Raw genomic sequence first — 21,764 nt, 5'->3', positions numbered from 1 at the left:
TTAATATAATTATACATAAATAATAATAATTTAACTTGATCTAACCTGGTAGGCACACACATGATCTAAGAATTCATCAGCTGCAAGTGAGAGTAAATGGCTGGGAAGAAGTCAGTCCAGTATCGGTAGACAAAGTTGGAACGTTTTTCCGATACGCTGCACCAGACAAGAACTCATCCTCTTCTACTGTAAGTTCTGATTTTGAGTGTTAGTTTTAATAGAATATATTATTTGAGAGTAATGGTGTCTCCAAGATTTTGATCTTAAAGCAGCTGCTGTATGAGATTGTCCTCTTTCCAGTTAGCGGTCAGAGCTTCCAATGACAGACCCAATATATTAGTGACAATGTCATGGACTCACGGAGGTTGAGCTTTAAATCAACACAGCATTTCAGCAGCTATTTTTATTTCTTCTATTGAAAGAATGCTTTTCATGTGTTTAATTTACTTAAAATAAACAACACTGGCAATTTCCTGTAAGCCTAGAGATTGTTGAAATATGTGGCTGCTTAGACAAAATATACTTGTCATGGAGGAAAAATGCAATTGTAGTAATCGGCAGGCTGGCAGTTGGTGGTTGAGGCTCAGTGACAAAAATGATCTTGTGGATTTTGAAACTAGTTAAGTTTTGAGACTAGTTACTGTAAATTGTTGAGCACTGGAGAAATTGGAAGTTGAGATCATTTTGGTATAAAACAGGATTAGCATTTAATTTCATGATACTACTGGCAAGAGCCAGTAGTCTCTTATTTGAATTGTTTCTGATGTTTTCACAGTGAAGCGTGAAAAGCATCATCTCTCCCTGTAACTTGATTCTTGAAGGAAAAGGATGCAAAGTAATCAGAATTGCTGTTCAGGAACATCTTCTGTAGCTGCGCTTTCTTTTTTTTAACAACCTTTTTCCTTCACCTTTGTTTCTTTTTAAAGCAGTATTACAAACAGGTTTTGCTAATATAGTTCTGACATGTTTTCCAAGCTGTACTGAAGATCAGAAGCACAAAGTGATGAAAGTATTTAGCTTATTCTTCTGTAGTGATGTTCTGTATTACAACTGAGAATAGTATTTTAAAATTTGAACAACTTCAACTTTCTTGTTTACTTTTCTCCCAGCTTGGAAGCCCAATAAGTAGAACAAATATAATACATCCACAAGTCTATGTGAGTATATATTTTCATTTTTTGAGAGCTTCTTAAATAAGACTAGCATAATACTACAAGTGAGCTGGCTTTTCTGTCCTTCTAGAACCTTTTCAATAAAAAGGAAACAGAAGTCAGGCGAACAAAATGAACTTTCAAATCAGAACAAGTATTTAACATGACTTACTGTTCCTCAGCAGTGTAAATGGTTGTTTCAAGAATGGGTCTTGAATTCCAGCATGTGAGCACATTTAAAATGTGGTTTTCAGGATCGAAGTGGCAATGACTTTGTGTAATGTAGGAGATAAAACACCACAGTAGAAGGGCAGCTAAGAGTGAGGAAAGTATGAATATTTTAAGAAAGCACCACCTTATTTTTTAGTTTTGACAGATAGGAATAATGGGTGACTGTTAATTATATGAGGCTTGGAATTCAAACTCCATGAATTTATAAAATAAGGGAATAGTAAGGTAGTGCATAGTGTTCTTTTAGGATCTATATTGCTCTTGCTTGAACTACATCATTTTGAAAAAGATATTGGAGTTAGTAGTATTTACAATAGTAGTAGTTATTTTTATTGTGTTTTGAGGAGGAGGTACAGGATTACAAGTCATTATTATGAAACTATGTATACCTTAGGTGTTGCACGTGGTTGGACTCAGTTGGCAAGTTTTTACTTCAGCGGTTTCTGCTTCAAAACCGAGGTGTCCCTCTGCTACATGTAATCATTACCTGAGCTTTTTAATGCTTTTAAATATCTTCCAGTTTTCTTCATTGCCTCCAGTTCGTGTAGTATTTGAAGTTACTATGGAAGGTAGTGCTCGGAAAGTGATAACAGTCCGTTCAGCCTTGATTGTGAAGAACAAGCTGGAAACACCAATGGAGCTTAGACTAGATAGTCCTTCTGCTCCTGACAGTAAGTATTGTATATTCCTTCCACGCTATGGGGAATCTTTAGCTTCCTCCCCAAGAAGATTCACCACTGTCTCTAATGGTTGACAACAAAGTAGACCACCCTGAAGGGGAAATGGGTAATGTTAAGAAGAAAATGATCAGCAAGGTAAGCTTAGAGAACCCAGCAGGATTTTTGCTTATTGTTCAGGTAAACAGGGAAAGCTGAGACTCTTGTAAAGACTGAATCTTGTTTCTGTATGTAGCATGTTGTATCTTTTAGCAGTAGCCTAGAAGGCTTCGGGTGTTAGCATGAGAAAGTGCAGTCTAGAAATGTAGTGATATGCTCATAATGTACCCAAAATATAATGAATGAGGTCATTTTGAAATAAGCTTTTTCGCTAAAGCATCTGAGAAGAATTTGAATTCCAGCAACCTTTTAGTCTGCTTCCAGTTTCAGATTCACACACCTAAATTTATCTGCTGCCAGATTGTTAATAGGGCTTAAAACAACAGGTTGGTGTTTGAAACATTCATAAAGTAGCTAGTGTTTTATGTTAAAACAAAATGTGTGGCTTCAAAAATTTGAGGCTTACTGTTTGAAAATTTTATACTTTTCAGTAAAGGGGCCTGTTTTGATACGTGTGTTTTCTTCTCTGGTTGCAGAACCTGTAGTTCTTCCAGCAGTTATGCCAGGAGATTCCTTTGCTATTCCATTACATCTTACATCTTGGCGTTTGCAAGCCAGGCCAAAAGGAATGGGAGTGTTTTTCTGTAAGGCTCCAATTCATTGGACTAATGTTCAGAAGACAGCAGAAGTATGTAGCAGCAAGCGAGAGTGTCACTCAATGGAGTCTGAAAATAGCCGATTTTTCAGGTAATTACGACCGACTTACTTCTCTGTGAGCTGTGTTATCTGCTTCTGATAAATGAAATACTGTGAAAATAAATAACAGGAAGAAAATACTTGCAGATGAAAGCTGCTGCCATTTATTGGGATGTTTTGTTCGGTCTGTTGAATGAGAAGCATTGAAACATAATGTATTTCTGTATTCCTGTATTTCTGCAGGGCTTCTTGAAGCCCCTTTATTAGCAAATGTCTGAAAATACAAAGTAAGCATACAATATTTATACTTACTGTAAAAAAGAAAATGTTAGAAAATAGAACGTAGACTTAAATTATGTAGTCTCTCTTACTGAGAATAATGAGTCGTTTGCCATTGTGTATTTGCAAATACTCATTTTTTTGTCCTGAATGTGCTGTGCTCTCTTCGAAGCCCAAAAACGGTGCTGCGTAGTGAGGTCTTAATGGAATTTTGTGGTTATCTGATCTGATGGATTTAGTGATACTCTCAATGTAGGAAATACTAGAATACAGATTATGGGAGTTGTTTTGGGAAATGACCTTTGCATACTATATAGTTACTGCTGTGTCTTAGTTCCATAGTTCATTTCTTAATATGTTGTTCTTGAACGTATCACAGAAGGAAAATTAACAAATTATTTAAAATGAAAGTTTACTTACTCAATTTTTTACCCTAACTAATGAAAAACTGAAGTGTCACATGGCCAAAGCAAGGATATATCTACTGGGACAAAGGACACATTCAGCTTTTATGTTTAAGAACGTGATTTTCGTTTACTTTAACAGTTAAAAACTATTTTTAGTAATAGTGGATAACATGTTCCTGTGATTCTATGGAAGTTGGTTTTAAAGTTGGTAAAAGCAATTTTCTGTTAGGTCTCTGAACAGATGAGCTTTATTGAGCGACTAAATTAATTCTTTGATTAAATACCTCACACTCAAACTCCAAAGTGATTATGTGGAGAGCAGTTCTAAATGCTGGTTTTGCTATCAGTCCTGAAATTACAGCATGTTGTGATATTTAATGCAACACACAAAGACAAGGTTCAATTATTCCGTCAAGTTCATTGACTTATTCTCACATATGTTTCCCTTCACAGGTTTTGTGTGGCTATAAAGAAAGAAAATTACCCGGATTACATGCCTTCCAGCATATTTTCTGACAGTGCCAAACAGATTTTCAGACAGCCTGGGCATACTATTTATCTCTTGCCGACGGTGGTAATCTGTAACTTGCTACCTTGTGAACTTGAGTTCTATGTTAAAGGAATGCCAATCAATGGGACGCTAAAGCCTGGCAAAGAGGCAGCGTTGCACACAGCTGATACATCTCAGAACATTGAGCTTGGTAAGGTTCTTTTTCAGATACCAATTTCTGATCCTCCTAGAGGAATACCTCAATATAACTGTTTCTTGTACAAGGAACTATGGTGCAAGAATGGAAAAGTTAAAAAAATTGAAAGCATTTATATGATTATTTCATTAGGTTGCAGGGCTTCTTATAGTTAATAACCAAGTGCACAGATCCAAAAAAAATTACTAATATTGCCATCATTCCCCCAAATCTGTCAGCTGTCTTGGTTTGTTCCTTATTTGGCTCTTTTCTCATTTTCCTGAGAGTGGAAACAGTTGGAAACTGGAGAGAACAGTGATAAATGAAGGGAATAAATCAAATAAGTTCCCAACATTTTGGGTGGTTTTGCTCTTTTCTTTCTGGCAGAAAAACTTGGTGTTGAGAGGATGATAGGGAATTATTCAACACTGGCTGGACTTCTGATGCCTAAGGCTGTAATTAGCCCTAAGCAGGGTTCTTTATAGAAGTTTTTTTGCTGTTTGTGACTTAAATTGAGGCGTTTCTTCATGAGGTCAGAGGTTACTACACTGGGCAGATGCAAAGGTTAATCTGGGTAAACCATATGAAATAGTCAGAAAGACCAAGCCGTGTGAAACACCAACCTGTACGCTTATCAGAAACTAATGTTTCTGTGTGGGTGATGTTTGGTTTTATTTTGTTTTGTTTTTATAGGGGTGTTGCTAGAAAACTTCCCAATCTGCAAAGAGCTGTTGATTCCTCCTGGCACACAAAACTATATGGTGCGGATGCGATTATATGATGTCAACAAACGACTGCTAAATTTGACCATAAGGATTGTATGTCGTGCTGAAGGTTCTCTAAAAATACTAATTTCAGCACCATATTGGTTAATCAACAAAACAGGTAAGTTTACAGTGTTTTCTTTCATACCTGTAATCATAAACTGGGCAATAAAGATTTTTATGCAGTGTTTTCACTTCCTTTTTGGCCTTGTAGAGCTTTTAAGCACTACTTAAGAGGAATTAAAGTTGCAGGATTTTTTTTTTTTTTTGCAGTGCCTGCAACTGTTGTTTGATTCAGATAACATAGACTTTTCAGTTGCTATATTACAGATTTTCAAACATTAGCTTTTGTACCCCTAAATAAGTCAACATAGATTAGATCACTGTTAAAATTGTGGTTTTCAAAGACTGTGAAATGCCTTGAGAAAGCAGCAGGTCTAGATTGCAGTTATTCTATGTTAACATCCATTGACACTTTCAGAGGTGCAAGACCTCCTTTTCTGCATGGACCATTCCACGACTTGCAGCTGTTAATAGGTCTGGCTGTTAAACGGGTTAGCTGGAGAACCGGGAGAACGCATGTAGACTAACGGCTAATATTAATTCCTTAACTTGAAGTAGTTTTTACCATTCTCACTTAATTTGTGCAAAGGTGAAGTGTAATTTAATGCTCCATTTTTTTTTTTATTTACTTAAAGGATTACCGCTTATCTTCAGACAAGATAATGCAAAAACAGATGCTGCAGGTCAGTTTGAAGAACATGAGCTTGCTAGAAGCCTCAGCCCACTTCTGTTCTGTTATGCTGATAAAGAACAGCCAAACTTGTAAGTAATACTGCAAGAAGAGCAGACACGAGGAACCTTGCAAAGTATGAAAGTAATTTACAGAGGATCAGGTGCTGATATATTAGTATGAATATCATGTAGGAAAAGTTTTTCCCTATTAAGATGACCTGTTAAGTTATTAAGCTTCTAAATACCGAAATAAGTGTATTGGATCTTTAGACATTTCCTACTGAAAACTCCTTGGTTGGCTGTGTTGTGTCTGCAGGCTGCTTTGGTTTTGTTTTGCACGTTTTGAACTCATGCTTCTTTTGTAAGAAAGTCAAAAACCTTTTTGAAGAGACTTACCGAGTTGTATAAATTACTTTGTTACCACAAAAAAACCCCACTCCAAACCCCTAATACTAAACTCTGAATGTTAACAGAGAAGCAGTAGCAGTCACTTAGTAGGAAGTCCACATGCAGCAGAGCTATTGTGATACTGATGTAGAAGGAAATGGCAGTATTTTGGAAAGGAAACTTTTCAGCCTCTTTAACTGGCATCAAGGAGAGAACTTGCTTTTTCCATGAAAATAAGAAATAAGAACATGATTTAAAATAACCGTATCTAAAATGTTCTGGGATTTTTGCTCAAATGAACACGACAAATTTATCACAAAAATTTATTCCAACTTTTTTCTTTCAAATTAAAAAGACACACAAATGTCGTCGTCGTTAATCAGTCTGAAAATTACCAAGCCTTTTACTACATGACATGGTCACTGAATCTTGACCAACACGTTAAAAGAGCTTATGGCAGAAATGCAGAATGAATTACTCAAGAAAAGATTTATTGTGGCTTCTAATGCTTTTATATTAAAACACAGGTGTTCTTTTTGTATCTGGGTATGTGTTTGATCATCAGCATCGTGTTGATTTAAATGAGTAAATCTTTGTGGTTTTTTCTTACTCTTAGTTGTACAATGCGGGTTGGAAAAGGAATCCATCCTGAAGGTATGCCTGGCTGGTGCCAGGGTTTCTCCCTGGATGGTGGTAGCGGTGTCAGAGCCCTTAAGGTGATCCAGCATGGAAACCGGCCAGGCCTCATTTATAACATTGGTATGTGTTGACAGGAACATTTGAGAAATACTGTAGAACTTGGTAACACATGATGTCAGTGACGCCAGAAATGGAACAACTACAGCAGGGAAACATGTGTTGTTAAAGGTTTTGAGGGTCCAGAGAAAATTCTTAAACAAAAAATAGTATTCTGAGAATTTTTACGTCTTGATTTTGAACTGCATTAGCTTAAAAATCAGGTTTCGGTTATTTTTATATTTCATCATTGAGTGTTAGTTACTGCATTTACAAACTGTTCTTTCTGTTTCTGTATCTTTACTCCCCCTGAATGTTACTTCTAAGTACATTTGAAATCCCACCACATTACTGTCTTTGATTGTTTTGAGTGTCTGTATACTGTAGCTGTTCAGCCATGTGCTACTTCTGTGGTTTTTGCTTTGTGGTGCCTCTGTAGGCTGATGAGGAGCACAGCGTCTGTCTTCCTTGTGCTCCTATGTACATAAAGTGCAACTTCCTCGGAAGATTTTAGTTTTTAATTAAATGACAGTTTGGAAGTTACTCCACAGTGATTTTTGAGGAATTTTTCATATGTTCCATTGGTTTACTTGTGATGGGAAATAGTTTTTTTTTGTTTTTTTATCTTCAGTGTTTATCATCTCTAAATTGTACTTGAGAAACAACGGATAATAGATACCATAAAATTACATCTACTGTTTAAAGTAATGTTTCAAAAAATGGCAGTGGTATGGCAGAAACAGCACATCTGAGGAACTGAAGAAGAAGAACTTTTGGTACATGAAATATATTGTGGCAAATGTCTTTTGTTTTCTCTTGTAAATAATAGCTCTATTTTTAACTTGTTTTTATTACTAGGTATTGATGTTAAAAAAGGTAGAGGCCGTTATATTGATACGTGCATGGTAACATTTGCACCCCGTTACCTATTGGACAATAAATCAACCTACAAGCTTGCCTTTGTTCAGCGGGAATTTGCCAGAGGTCGGGTAAGATGCTTCCTTTTTGTTCCTTGTTATTGCAATACCTGTAGTTAGTCACAGCATCTTCTAACCAAAAAGAACACAAACATTATCCTTGAAAGTATTGTTGGCTGGTTATGAGGATCTTTCTCATTATTCTAATACTAGCATCCCCCGACCAGATTAATGCTGTGTTTTTATTTGAGAGATACATAGATTCATACGGTATTAATACAGATAGGATATGTGTTTGCTAATTTCTGTTACCAGGGAACATCCAATCCTGACGGCTATATCTCCCGTCGTGTTCCACTGGCCACGTAACGATTATGATCAACTATTATGTGTGAGACTAATGGATGTCCCAAACTGCATTTGGTCTGGGGGCTTTGAGGTCAACAAAAATAACTCGTTCCATATTAATATGAGGTAGCTATTACATATAAATCTTCTGTAGCATACTTCCATTTTTTGATAGAAGTAGTTTTTTAACACTTATGACTGTGGATAACGCAGATCAGAAGCCTCCCTCTCTTGCACGTGTTTGTTCTTGTTCAGGGACACCCTGGGAAAGTGTTACTTCTTAAGAGTAGAAATTACTCTTCAAGGAGCCACGTACCGCATTGCGTTCAGTGACACAGATCAGTTACCTCCACCTTTCCGCATAGACAATTTTTCTAAGGTAAAAGCAAAAAATAACTTTTTTTTTCCTTTTATTTTTTAGTAAAAACCAAGAAAAATATGAGTTATTTTATGTTTGTTAGAAGAGGGAGCTGACTAGCTTGTGTAATGAAATAAAATGAAAGTGTGTGTAGCAAGAGGTATTTGTATATAATAACTGTAAATTTCTGAACTTTTAGTAAAAATTGGTAGTACTTAACTATGTCATCTTGTTGAAATAATAGTGCTAACATTGTGGCTTTAATGAATGCATTAAAAGTCTTACAAGGAAGAGCATTATTACTGGTGAGAAAATTGTGCTAGGGTGATAGTTTGTAATCTGTTCTGTGTTATTTTCAGCAGTTGAATAACCTGTAAAAAGAATTCGGGCTACTGCTGCCACTTCCTTTCTCTCTGGCTTTGGGCTTCCATGTCAGTGATTATAAAAATTAGAGAATTTACTTTGCTCATTTTACAGTAACTTACTGATTGCCTTTTGATCAGAGTAAGGGACAGAGCTCTTAGTAGTTATTGGTTCTCATTCTGTATTTTGGTACTGAACTATTAAATAAAACCGGGCAAGCGTCTTAATTTTGATTAGAAGGGTTTGAGATGTTACCATGGGACTAAAGACATTTTGAACCATGAATGACAGATAAAAGCAAAGATGGTATTTCTCATCCCTTTGAGACTATCTTTAATTGAGACCCAAATGGAAGGAAATGCATATGAAACCATTGAGGGGGCAGGGAAGGAGTGAGGTGAACATGTTTCAGTGATCAGCTCCTGAAAAATGAGCAAATGATAGCCAAAAAATCTGATTAACAATTTCTGTGTGAGACCAAATCCTCTTTTGTAACTATTACAGGTCCCAGTTGTTTTTAATCAGCACGGTGTTGTTGAGCCAAGACTGTACACTGAAGTGAAGCCCATGACCTCTCTGGATTATGCATGGGATGAACCTGTCCTGCCACCTTTTATAATGCTGACAGTTAAGGGGGCCGGCTCCTCAGAAATCGTCTGTAGCATGAATGACTTCCAAGATAGCAAGCAGCTTTACTATGAAAACTTCATTTATATTGCTGCTACATATACTTTCTCAGGGTAATTCTTCATATGCTATATGAAAATATTTTGAATGTTCACTAATATTCTCTTAATGGTTGCCATTTGAAAAACTTTCAAATGCAGCTAAACTTTTGTCAACCTTGCAAGCTAGCAGAAGAAATACCGAAAGTCAGAAGTTGAGTCTGGCACTCGGTAAGCTGTGTATCTCACCTCCTTTGGTCACGGTAACTTAGCTTGATAGGTGCCGCTTGCCATTGTATATTTTATCACATAGTGAGAAAGAGTTAGCATATGGCATCTGCTGTGACCCCAACTGTCATCTCAGAAGAGCAGGGATGTTTAGGGTCACATCTGGGGGCTTAACTTCATTTGGCGCGTAAAGAAGACTTGACTACAGGACATACCTATTTATGACGTGCCTGTGAATTTTAAACTTGCGCTAGTTTATATGCTATTGAAAACAGCTATGGGAGATTGATAGATGTTTCGTTGCTTTCCTCAATATAAGGCAGAAAATTTTCTTTGGGATTCATCTGCTTTGCCTGTGCAGTTCCTAGTCGCAGTGAGAAATCAAAGCCCCTCTTAAGAATGTACTCAAATTGACAGCTTACACTAGTAATTCCAAAAATAACAGGAGGGGGAAAAAAAACCCCAACATAAATTTTTGTCTGGCTATGTTGGAAGTGTAAGCTTCCTCTGTTGGATTTTGTTACAGATCTAATTCTGTCTACAGAAGCAGCAGCTACTCTGAATAAACATGATGATGTTTTCTTTGTCTTCTAGTTTACAGGAACCAAGTGTAAGACCAGTTGCTTCAAATAAGGATGCTGCATATGCAGAGCTTGTCCTTGATGTTTCTCCAAAGACTCAACGAGTTGTACTGAAAAAGAAGGTATCAAGACACATTTGATTTTATTAAAATGCTGTTGCTCTGTGCTGAAGTAAAATCATAGGCTGGGAGAAGGAAAAAATAAAAACATTTTCATGGTAACTTTTAAAGGGTAGAGACGGACTCTATGAAAGCGACAGGTTGTTCCAATTCAGGTTGCCTGAACTATGGTGGTGCTTCCATATAAGACTTTTATGGGGGCAAGGGTGACAGAAACAGGAATTGGAATAAAAGTAGTAAGGAACATTTTAAATTCCTCTAAGACAACCAAGTGTGGTAATTGTATGTTGGATGTTGTAATGAAGTGACAAGGTAGGGTATGCTTCCTTTTTGGTTGCATTGTAAGGCAAATCCTCTATTTCTGGAGCTCTTAAGAAATAGAAACTGTATTTAAATATTGCTGAGATTAAAAATAGCTTGTAAATACAGCTCTGCATCTAACAGTGCTAACATAGGATGCATATTCATTGAATATTGGAGTTGAATTAGGAGTTCTTATACAAACTAGTTTCTAATTCAGGGCTTTGAAGTTAAATATGTACAAGTCATTCCAAGAATTATAATGCAAAGCATCTGATAGCAAAACAGAACATAAATATTTGCTTTGTACTGCTGCGTTCATTTAAATGTTGAATTTCTATGCACCAGGAGCCAGGAAAACGATCCCAGCTTTGGAGAATGACGGGCACAGGAATGCTTTGCCATGAAGGTTCTTCAGTTCCTCATAACCCCCATAAACCTTCTCCTCGGTCTGTGGACTCTTGCATGATTTTAGATATTGCAGGTCTGGCAGCTGTCACAGATAACAGGTATTGCAAATACAGTTTCTCGGGAAGCTGATGTAGGTTCTAACCATGTCTTTGAAAGAATACTTTAACATTATATTCTCTGAATAAGGAAAGATTATTCTGAAAGCGTGTGGAACAGCTAGATTTTATCTGGCTTCGTGAATGGTCCTCATGATCATTTTTGTGACTTGGAAGTATTTTTAAAAGCATGACTAATGTATTTTCAGCAGCAGACTGTTAAAAGAGCGCTTCAGAAGTGAGATTAGGAAAATGAGGTTGAACAAAATTAGAGTAAGTGTTCATCATTAACACATCTCAAGAGTAAAACTGACAAGTTGTAATCTGCTAAGTGTTGGGCGGCATGCTTTCGTTGCAGGTACGAGCCCCTGATGTTGAGAAAGCCTGATCGACGGCGCAGTACTACCCAGACATGGAGTTTCTGTGATGGAAAGTTGACCTGTGGTATTCATGGACTTGTTGTCCAGGTCAGTACTGATTATATATGTTGAACTTGACTGTTGCCGATACAGATGGCAGAGTCATTTGGGCTTAGTATTGAAGTGAACTAAAAGCTTTGAGGCCTAAGTTCAGAATACGGAGGAAACCAGACTTGCGCAGATGGCTTGTGTGGTTTAAATTCATGTGTGAATGTTCTTACCAATTTCAAATAATTAAACACCTTGCACTATTAATTTGAAAGTAAATAATTAGAAAATTAATAGTACATCACTGTTAAAAATGAACAGCATAGTGATAAATAGGGCCTTGATATTCTCGCACATACCAAATGTGAAAATGCTGCAGATTGTGTCAGTATGACTGATGAAAGTCACGACTTGTGTATAACCATGCACTTCTCAGAATCATGGTTCTAACATTTTAGTAGTAAGAGTTTTAAAAGCAGTTTCAATTGTTTACTCTTTCTTTGTGTTCCAGGAAACTCTGACTTGCAGATAGCTAACACCTGCAAACTATTTGATAATTCTGCCTGCTGATATTAGAATTTGTAGGCACAGAAACCTGGATTGCTTTTACAAATTCTAGAACTAAAAGTCAAAGAATTTTGTTGCTTTTTTTTCTTAAAGGGTTTCAACGATATTTATCCACTGCTCACAAACAAATTTGAATGTTATCCTGCATATTGTTGAAATAGCAAAGTATGTTTGTAATAAATTATTTCTAATGTTTTATTTTAAAAAATAAATTGTGCCAGCTATGTCAGTGGGAAGTCAACCTCAATTCAGTGGCAAAAGTACCTTCATAGGGAATATGTTAGCTCTCTGATGAAAGTGAGTCTTCTGTGTGCACAGTGAATCTGGAATGGATCTGTAGGGTATAAAATGGTAGTATCACTTTGAAAATCTTGCAGATAGGACACCATCATGCTCTATTGGAGATACCTTCTCCCCGCCCCCCCCCGCCGCTCTCCTTTCTTTTCTTGTTTCTAAATTCCTTTTAATTTGTTGTTTGTTTTTACAAAATGTGTGCTTTGGGTATTTCTTCATCTTAAAACAGGGCAGCAATGACAGAAAACCAGCATCTTGGTCGTTTTGCTCATTCTTTAATAGAAGGACAATATGTGTCCTCTGTGAAACTAGAAATATCCTGCCAACACTACTTTTGAAGTTTCAGATGCTTGTTCTGATGTAAGCAAAGAAGAAAAAGTATGGAAAGTACTCTGAAGCCTTCACAATAACCTTTTAAGACTGTATTTGTAGTTCTGCTCTGATTAACTTTAAAGGAATGTAGTAGCCATAAAAGGCTCCAGCCCTCAGAGTAGATACAGTAAGGATAGCAGCAATGTAGTGTTCCTTTGCCACCTTTGATGCTCTGTTTCAATTGTAATCCCAAAAAACACATCTAGAGAAAAATATTTTACTTAGTCGTATGATGTTGCTTTGATAATTTTGTGATCAAATTACTGTAACTTAGTAAGTTACTACTTGTCAGTTTGAAGCAACCAAAAACGCTGCGTTGCTGTTTTAAGATGTTGACTCAATAAGGATTTGCATTCTCATCTTCAGATGCAGAGTTCATCTTTTATAAAGTTTTCTGTAATTTTGAAAATACTTTCAGGAAGGACTTCCCATGGTTGATCATGGTATGATGGCTTCAGTTTCTGAATGCGCAGTGGGAATACTTAATTTTTGATCTTGGCCGTTTCTTCTAACTAACAAGCTGATTAAGTATGAGTTACCAGAAGCTTTAGTAATATCAAGTAAATGCTGCTTTTCTTTTAGTTCTGAAGAGTAAGGAGAGGAAAGTAAAATACACTTTTAAATTAATGTATGTAAATAGTTATCTGAAACCTTTACCTGTCAATCACTCCCCCCCCGCCCCTTTTCTTTCTTTCTCCAGGCAAAGGGAGGAATACTAGGTCTCCATGATGGAGCAGAAGTTGTTCTTGGTCCTGATACCTCACTTGACCTTTTGGGGCCTGTTCCACCTGAACAGCAGTTCGTAAACCAAAAGATGAGGCCTGGGTCAGGAGTACTAGCTGTTAGAGTCATCCCGGATGGGCCAACTAGAGTTCTGCAGGTGAAGGTCCTTCACTAACTAGAATCTAGTTCATTATTTGCTTATATTTGGAATACCTTTTCCTGTATTACATCTCCAAATTCTTACAAAAAGTTACCTTTATGAAAGGGGAAGGGGATATCATAAAACAGGAATAATTACAACAAAAGTTTTTGTTGTACTTATTTTTAAAAGAAGGTAACTGTATAAGGTGGAACAATATAGCTGTTATTTATCAATGGGAAGCGATCGTTGTCATAATTTATTTATTTATCAGATAACGGATTTTAACCAACGTAGAAATGATCGTTTATCCAGTGAAGGAGATGGACTTCCAGTTACGGAACAAGATCTACGCAAGTTTAAAAACCCAGATACAGAGCAGGAATTAGAAGTAAGCTATTACACCTACTATCTGTCTCTTCTGTTTATTGTTTTCCTTTCTAGATTTTAGGGGGGGGTGGGGGGGATGGTGTTAACTTTTCCCCGTGATGCCCTCTTGTTATGGACTTGTATATTTTCCTGCTAAAACTCCTCATTCTTAGAAGCTGGGCTTATATGTCTTAACACCTATTTATTTGAAGACTAATCATTAATGAGCTGTTCAGCCTCTCTGGAGATGAGTCTAAAAAAAATTAATGTCTTTGCAGAAGTATTCAGCAGCACAGTTTTTTTTCAGTGTCGGTTTGTTAGTGCGGGGTTGGTTTTTTTTCCTCTTCACATATTCTTTTCTCAGGTGCTTGTGAAACTGGAAGGTGGAATAGGATTATCTTTGGTCAACAAAGTTCCTGAAGAGCTAGTGTTTGCAAGCCTCACAAGAATTAATGTCCACTACACACAATTGTCAACAAGTCAGGTGCTAGAGCTCAGTGTGCAAGACATACAGGTATTTGCCGTTTTGAAACAAATGTATTTGTTCATGGGTGTTCTGCAGTTTTTGTTGTCATAATAGGAATCTTTTTAACTTTGTAAACAAGTCAGACTGAGATTTTTCTCTCTTCCTCATTCTTGGCTCTTTGTCATTACATAATGAAAAAGCAGCCATTGAAAGCAGGAGTTCTAATGCTGGTAGTACCGCAGTACAAATCATAAAATCGTAGACTAATATAAATCTCTTCTATTTTTTCCAACTAGATTTTGTTTCTCACTTTGCAGAGTTTTGCCTTTACCTTAGTTTTTAGTTCAGTCTTTGAAATTCAGAATTCACAAATTAAACAGAAGACTGTAATGACTTTTTTCCCCCCACTAAAAAAACTCCTCTAAATTATTAGAATTCTGTTCCAAATATGTAAGATTTCCTTGGAAGCAGAATTGTGGCTACTGATGTAGATTACAGGAGGATACTGTTTTACTGTTTATTGTCACCTATTTAGATTTTGTTGTTGTCTGTCTTGTCCACTCTGTAGGTGGACAACCAGCTTATTGGTACCACACAGCCTTTTATGCTCTTTCTGACACCTAAACTGAGTGAAAATGAACCTGTGGAGACTGGTCCTGCTGTGCAAGTAAATGCAATGAAATTTCCCAGTAAAAATGCACTGACTGATATATACAAGGTAAACCACAATCTTTTGATTGTGCCACACAGGTATTACTCTGTTTAAATGACCTTTCCTGTTCCTAATTTTTACTAGTAGTCTGAATTAAATAATTTGGAAAATACACTTTGACTTAATATGCTATATCCACCTTCTCACGTTCATAGTGTTTAAAGATACAATACAGTGATGAACAGGATAATGAATATATTCAAAAATACAACAAATTAGGCCAGAGCCCTCTTTGTTCTTGTCTGTGACCTTATTTTTCAAGCCAATTATTCTCACCTCAGAACTATGATAGGTACCATTGTAGCATAGTGAACCCAAACTTCTATGCTATGCTTTCATGAGTTGTGTACAAGGTTATTTACTTCTCTCTGATAAGCTCTTATCTTGCAGCATAAACCCTGTTCTGTGTACTGCAGCTATTGATGTTGTTTAGAAATTTATCCACCTCACCACATTGTGAGGGCAAATCTGAGTTGGTTATCAAGACCTGTTTTCTCACTTCGTATTCACCCACGTATTTTTACGCTATTTTTGATTTTGGTGTTGGAAAACAGATAAACATCAGAGTCTGAAGTGTTAGTATTAGGTAATAAAGCACAATACTACCAAAAAATTGAATCATCACTAAGTTGCAGGTAACTTTAAGTGAAGAAAAGTACCAAAGACATTTTGAAGGTGGGAATCTTACTATGAACCCATTCCAGTGAAAATATTCTGTCAAAGTGGAACACATTGTCCTATTTAATGACTTGCATGGATCATATTTCTAGTGTTAAAACTGTAAACTGAGACTTGTTTATCTTTGTAGCATCTGATGATCACTGCTCGAAAGTTCACAGTTCAAATTGAGGAGAAACTACTTCTGAAGCTATTGAGTTTCTTTGGCTATGATCACTCTGAGTCAGGTATAGTATAAAATTACAAAGACCGGTTTTACAGTATACGGAGGTATTATGATCTCTGCACATAAAATAAGTTAAAAAAGCCTGGAAAACATCCACTGTTGAACAGAAAGCTGGAAACCTAATGTCTCAGTGGCACCTGTAAAGCTTTCATGATTATCATGCTTGTTACAGCGTTCATGTAATGACCCATGTAACATGCTGTTGTCCAGTACGCGGTGGCTGAGCTGTGTGTCTATGGGAAGGAGTCTGGTATTCATCTTAAGTTCCTGTATCTGGATTCATCTAAATTGGGATAAAAGAAATGGTGGTATTAATTTAGCAAACCACTTTGTTTAGTAATGTTTGTTTATTTAAACCCAAGGCTAGAAATGGGATCTCTGTACGTTTGTTCCTTGGGCAGTTCCTCTTGCTTAACTGAAGAAATTTTGGCTGTCTGACCTTTTAGTTGTGGCATCCGCACCCCTGGCTCTAACTGTAATACAAGTTTTCTTCCCTTCAGTGAGGCAGGACAGAACTCTTGAATCTTCTAATTTCATAGATGTTGTTCTAATCCTTCTATTATAGGGTTTATCTGTACTTTGGAAACTTTCTGAAATGTCTGTTTTGGAGTGGCAATTCAAAAAGTCACTTTTACTGTACAGTAGGGTGTGTAAGGTTATATAACAAAACAACTGTTGTGGGGAAAAAAATGGTTCTTGGCACGAATCCAAATGTGGGCAAGCCTACAAATGATGCTCAGGAGTGCTGTGTCTTGCTAATCCCCAGTGTCTTCTGAATTGTCTCTGAAAAAATACGAGTATTATGTTTCCCAGTTTTACAGAGGACTTCAAGACTTAGATTTGTAGTGATGAAGAAGAAAGAAAGATTCTGAGTTACACTCTTACACTGTTTACTGATCTGTCCTTTGTTTTCTTTTACCCTGATGCTTTTGCTGGTTTTTTGTTTCCTTACTTACTGTATGCTCTTTGTAGTTTATCCACTGATGCTGGTGAAGTCATCCAAGATTCAAACAAAAATCATTTTGTCATTTACATTCAACATGTTTTATTGTTCAACCTGAGACTTTTGTCTTTCCCGCTGCCTTCTCACACCACCAAGATGCTCTTACAAATAACACATGAACCTGTTAGTGTCAACCACATTTGGCTCACTCTGTACGTAAATGATTTACTGAATGTCTTCCATGTAGGTATTTTGTCCATTCTGTAGTGATAATTGAAAAGCTTGACATCTTTACTTGCTTTGTACCTTTTATTGATGGTTGAGCATGTAAGGAAATACAGAAAAAGCAGAGGAAAACATATTGTAAGACCATGACTAGACAGTAGGAAACAGTGCGTAGTTACGTTTGTATCACCTTGCTTCTGTATGCTGAAAAAGAATTTAGAAGTGAAACTAAAAGCTCAAATAACTTAAACTTGGATGACTTTTTTATTTAGCTACAAATACATTCAGGTTTTAGAGGTGCAGGCAGATCTGAAGAAAAATTCTTGAGCCTCAAAGTCAACTTCATGTCACAAGGCATGACTAACTTTGCTGGCTATACTAGCAGTTGCACATACTTCTTATTTGTACAGAGAAACTAATAACTTTACAGAGTATGCATTCATAACCCCATATTTATTTATATATAATCTGTTCTGATTCCGATGTTTTGTCTGGATGCAGAGGTTGAAAAGTACGATGAAAACCTCCATGAAAAGGTTGTTGAACAAGGTGGAGCACAAAAGCGATACTACTTTGAAAATCTGAAAATTAGTGTGCCTCAAATAAAGTTGAGTGTCTTCACTTCCAACAAGCTACCTTTGGATCTCAAGGTACGCCGATGCATTTACAGAGTGTGCTTCCATGTAAAGAGATTCCATGGTAGGAGAAAAAGGGAACAGAAGCTTTAACTTACTGCTATTAATTTCCATTTACTCTTCCATTATTTAAGTTACAAATCCTAGAAGTTTCAGGAAAGTCTGTTACTTAATTTGCATAATTTCCAGTGTCGTCTTTAATATATTTCACTCTTGTAATTTCAGTTGAAGCACAGCCAACTTCACCTAATAACTCACTACTTTACAAAGGATCTTACATTAATGGTAGCGTAGAGAGGCTTAAAGGGAATGACTATCGTTTGTGAGGGCTGAGGTGAGGGTGAAGAAAAATACGAAGTTACGCAACGTAGGGAGCAGAAATACAGGACAACTCTTGAGTGGTTTCATCCAAAAACTGTTGCCTCATTGGAGTTGGAGGGTTTGCATGAGCGCTGCGCAATTTGGTTCAATATTAAAGTGAATTCAGATTGAGTACAGACTTAGGTGGAAAATCTGGTCCTTTTCATGTGGTAATGAATGTTCTGACACAGAACGTCGTTCAAGTGAATTGGGGATTCCATATTACAGCAAGACGATAATCTTGTCCAGTATTCCCAGCTTGTGTGTTGGGACCTTCCTGGACGTAGTAAGGTGCCAACGGTCAGCAATATTTTGGTTCCCTCTGAGCTAATACAACTGATTTCCTCCAAGGTGTGGGAGCTGAAGCAAAACCAGCCAACCAAACCATAAAAAACCCTCCCTGTTGTGGAGGAACTAAGCTGCTGCCTGTTGAACTTGTGTGTTCAGAAAACAAAACTGGGACGCTGACCAGGCTTTTTTGTGCTCTTGATATTGTGGGCATGAAGATGTGCGAGCTTTTAAAGAATTTAGTTTTATGGAATGAGTGTGTACCATGGAGTCCTACCAAGATGACCCAGAATATTATCAGTCCTGCATTCTTGTATTGCTTCTACCAAATTCTTGTGCAAAGGGTGACAATTCATGGCTAGCTGTAATATTCCTTACCATTCAACAGTATCAGCAGTGTCTTGAATGTGTTTGCGCTTTAGCTTCAACAGAAAAATGCTTATCACCTGTTTATCTCAAGTTTAAAGAGAGAAAACAGTTAGTGGTGAGTGCTTTTAAGAAACTAGTAACGTGCAGTGTCCTGTTTGGATTTCCTACCACCTTTGGTATATGATTGCATATGGGTATGCCTTGGCAGCCGCCAGCATTGTTCCCAAAAGAAAACTTGGCATACGCATTTATTTTTTTCCCCCTAATGATAACAGTCACTGACTGTATTCTGTATATTAACTTTCACAGAAAGAGTTCCATTCAGTTTTGTAGCACAGGAGAGTTCAGGGTAGGAGGGAGAGCATAATCACAGTAGAGCCTTTGTAGAAGTTTTTCTAATTACCTCTAATGTTTCTGGCTTGGACATTGCTGTCTGGTAATTTGGTATAGACAGATTATTTTTATTAGGTACCAGTATTAACAAAGTTGCCTTATATAATATCGGATAGTTAAACAGGAAATTACTTCCTACCCAAGTGAATAATGAGGACTACTCTAGTTAGTCATCCATTTACTGAAAAAATAAATAGGTCTTTTCTTACTTGCAAACTTAAATCAGACCTGTAACTTACCTTAATTGCCTGCAGATGGCAGAAAAACACGTATTACTTGCTACCAAGCGTGCTTTAGTGGTGAATGTAGAACGTTGTAACAGGAGTGTCAGGCTTCTTGCCATCTTCAGATTTTCTGATGTTGGTGACTGTGCAGGTGCCATTATCAAGACCTGAAATAGAATGGATCTCTTCCTTTCTTTCTTAAAAGATTAGTTTTTTGTTAATTTTTCCAAAATTATTTTAGTTATGTGTGTGTAGATACAGATGTATAGCTTTTCCACCTTACCTGTGTTTTTTTATGTGTAGACTGTACATGTTACAGATGGCCCATGGGCTAATTACTCTCTAAGTTTTCTTCCGTGAAAATAATTGAAAAAGCTGGTTTAAAGAATTTCAATATGCCATATAATATTACGAAATGAGCCATAGGCTTGCAGGAAATTATGTATGTTATTCCAGCTCATCCTGACGCTTAATCCATTCATAGAACTTAAGCAGGGTGGAAAATAGCGAGTTTTGTCTTTACTATGTATCAAGGAAATTGATTTAGGGTTCAGTTTAAGTGAACACTAGAGCAGTTATGCTAAGCACGGAATCTTAAACACATTTTGTTTTTGAAATATTCCAATCAAGTGTAGAAAACATTGCCTCAGGAGGAGTGTTTAATGACTATCAAGTTACTGAAGAAGTGCAATTCTAATAATCGATCGTTGCTTACAAGTAAAAGGTTTATGGAGTGATTGCCCTCTGTATCAAAGCATCTACATGGCAGTGGCAAACTACTCTAGCAGCTTTGATTCATTACCTATTTAAAGATTAATTAATTTGGGTGCTGTGAATGAGAGGTAGAAAAATTAAAGTAGCAATATCTTTTATTTAATTAGGCGTTGAAAAGCACGCTGGGATTTCCTCTAATCCGATTTGAAGATGCTGTGATTAATCTGGATCCTTTCACAAGGGTCCATCCATATGAAACTCAGGAGTTCATCATTAATGACATTCTGAAACACTTTCAAGAGGTAAGTGTCACAGATTTTATTGTGGAAAAGGCTGAACTTCTCGACTGATGAGTTCTCTACTGAGGGTGCAGGAACCCTTTCTTGACTAGTTAAGTGTTTGTGCTTTATTGCTTGTTTGGTATATGGAGAAATAGCACCACGTGCCTCTAAGAACACGCTGCATTTTAAGATTAAAGTATTGTTGATCTTACTGGTATTTCTGTGTTCATTCAGTACAACTATCTGGGTTTGTGTATGCTTTTGTTGTGGGTGGGACTTCCCCCCCCCCCCCCCCTTTTTTTTTTACTCTTGTTGTTTTTTTTGGGGGGGGGCCTCCCCCCCCCCCCCTCTTTTAATTAACCTTGGTAGTGTTAACATGATCCATAAGTGGTATTTCATTTTTTCCTGTTGATTTTATAGGAGCTGCTTAGTCAGGCAGCAAGGATTCTAGGTTCTGTGGATTTCCTTGGCAACCCTATGGGTCTATTGAATGATGTTTCAGAAGGCGTTACTGGACTTATAAAATACGGCAATGTTGGTGGTCTCATAAGAAACGTCACACATGGAGTATCAAACTCTGCTGCAAAGGTAATAATTATGTTATTAAAGTTTGCTAAAACAAAAAGCAAAAAGTAGTCAGGAAACAAGTAAAATAGAATTATTGACCATCTTTAAATTGTTTTATGTGCTGTTTGTTTTGTAAAAATTGTGTTTGAAGTGTAGATCTTTTATTGAAACGTGTGTGTGTGAGTGCATGTGTGTACACACATATATGCACATACACTTCAGATTGCCAGAAATCCTGCAGGAGTCAACGAAACCACTCAAGGCCTTACTACTGATACACATACATTTAGCAGATTGAGTGAGAACTAGAATGTTGCTCAAGTGTGGCGTCCTCTCCTATGTGCAAATGAACAAAGTTATATTATATTATGCAGAGGGAGGACATTATAGGAATTTGGAGTATTTAAGGAGTTATTTAGTATAACAGTTGTTGTTAACTTTTATTTTTGGAAAGTGATTAAGCTGATGTGAATATCAATTATTATGAGTTATAAATGAGTAACTTTTTTTTTTTCTGTAAGTTTGTTGCCACATAGCAACAAAATAAGGAATTCCTGGATTGCTATGCATTTATCTTTAG

The 21,764-nt window shown here is 36.8% G+C and overlaps 1 protein-coding gene across 1 annotated transcript; it reads left to right on the top strand.

Annotated features, from left to right (window-relative positions):
* Positions 1-52: 52 nt before the first annotated feature.
* LOC104616275 (vacuolar protein sorting-associated protein 13D-like) lies at positions 53-21,205 on the top strand (the record flags this gene model as incomplete). Its single annotated transcript, XM_010290239.1, is given in 24 exon segments — positions 53-188; positions 1,110-1,157; positions 1,903-2,053; positions 2,695-2,905; positions 3,994-4,241; positions 4,920-5,111; positions 5,689-5,815; positions 6,729-6,871; positions 7,706-7,836; positions 8,080-8,108; positions 8,110-8,238; positions 8,368-8,491; positions 9,338-9,573; positions 10,321-10,429; positions 11,075-11,235; positions 11,591-11,699; positions 13,573-13,752; positions 14,009-14,125; positions 14,468-14,617; positions 15,138-15,287; positions 16,090-16,186; positions 17,855-18,003; positions 20,504-20,638; positions 21,038-21,205. Coding segments are annotated over 24 exon segments (3,430 nt in total), but the record flags the coding sequence as incomplete, so codon positions are not given.
* Between the last annotated feature and the right edge of the window lie 559 nt (positions 21,206-21,764).

Source organism: Phaethon lepturus, unplaced genomic scaffold (assembly GCF_000687285.1).
Source record: "Phaethon lepturus isolate BGI_N335 unplaced genomic scaffold, ASM68728v1 scaffold50596, whole genome shotgun sequence".
In the NCBI taxonomy this organism is placed as follows: Eukaryota; Metazoa; Chordata; class Aves; order Phaethontiformes; family Phaethontidae; genus Phaethon; species Phaethon lepturus.
The sequence above is the reverse complement of the archived record's forward strand: the minus strand, read 5'-3'. Positions and strand labels throughout refer to the sequence as shown.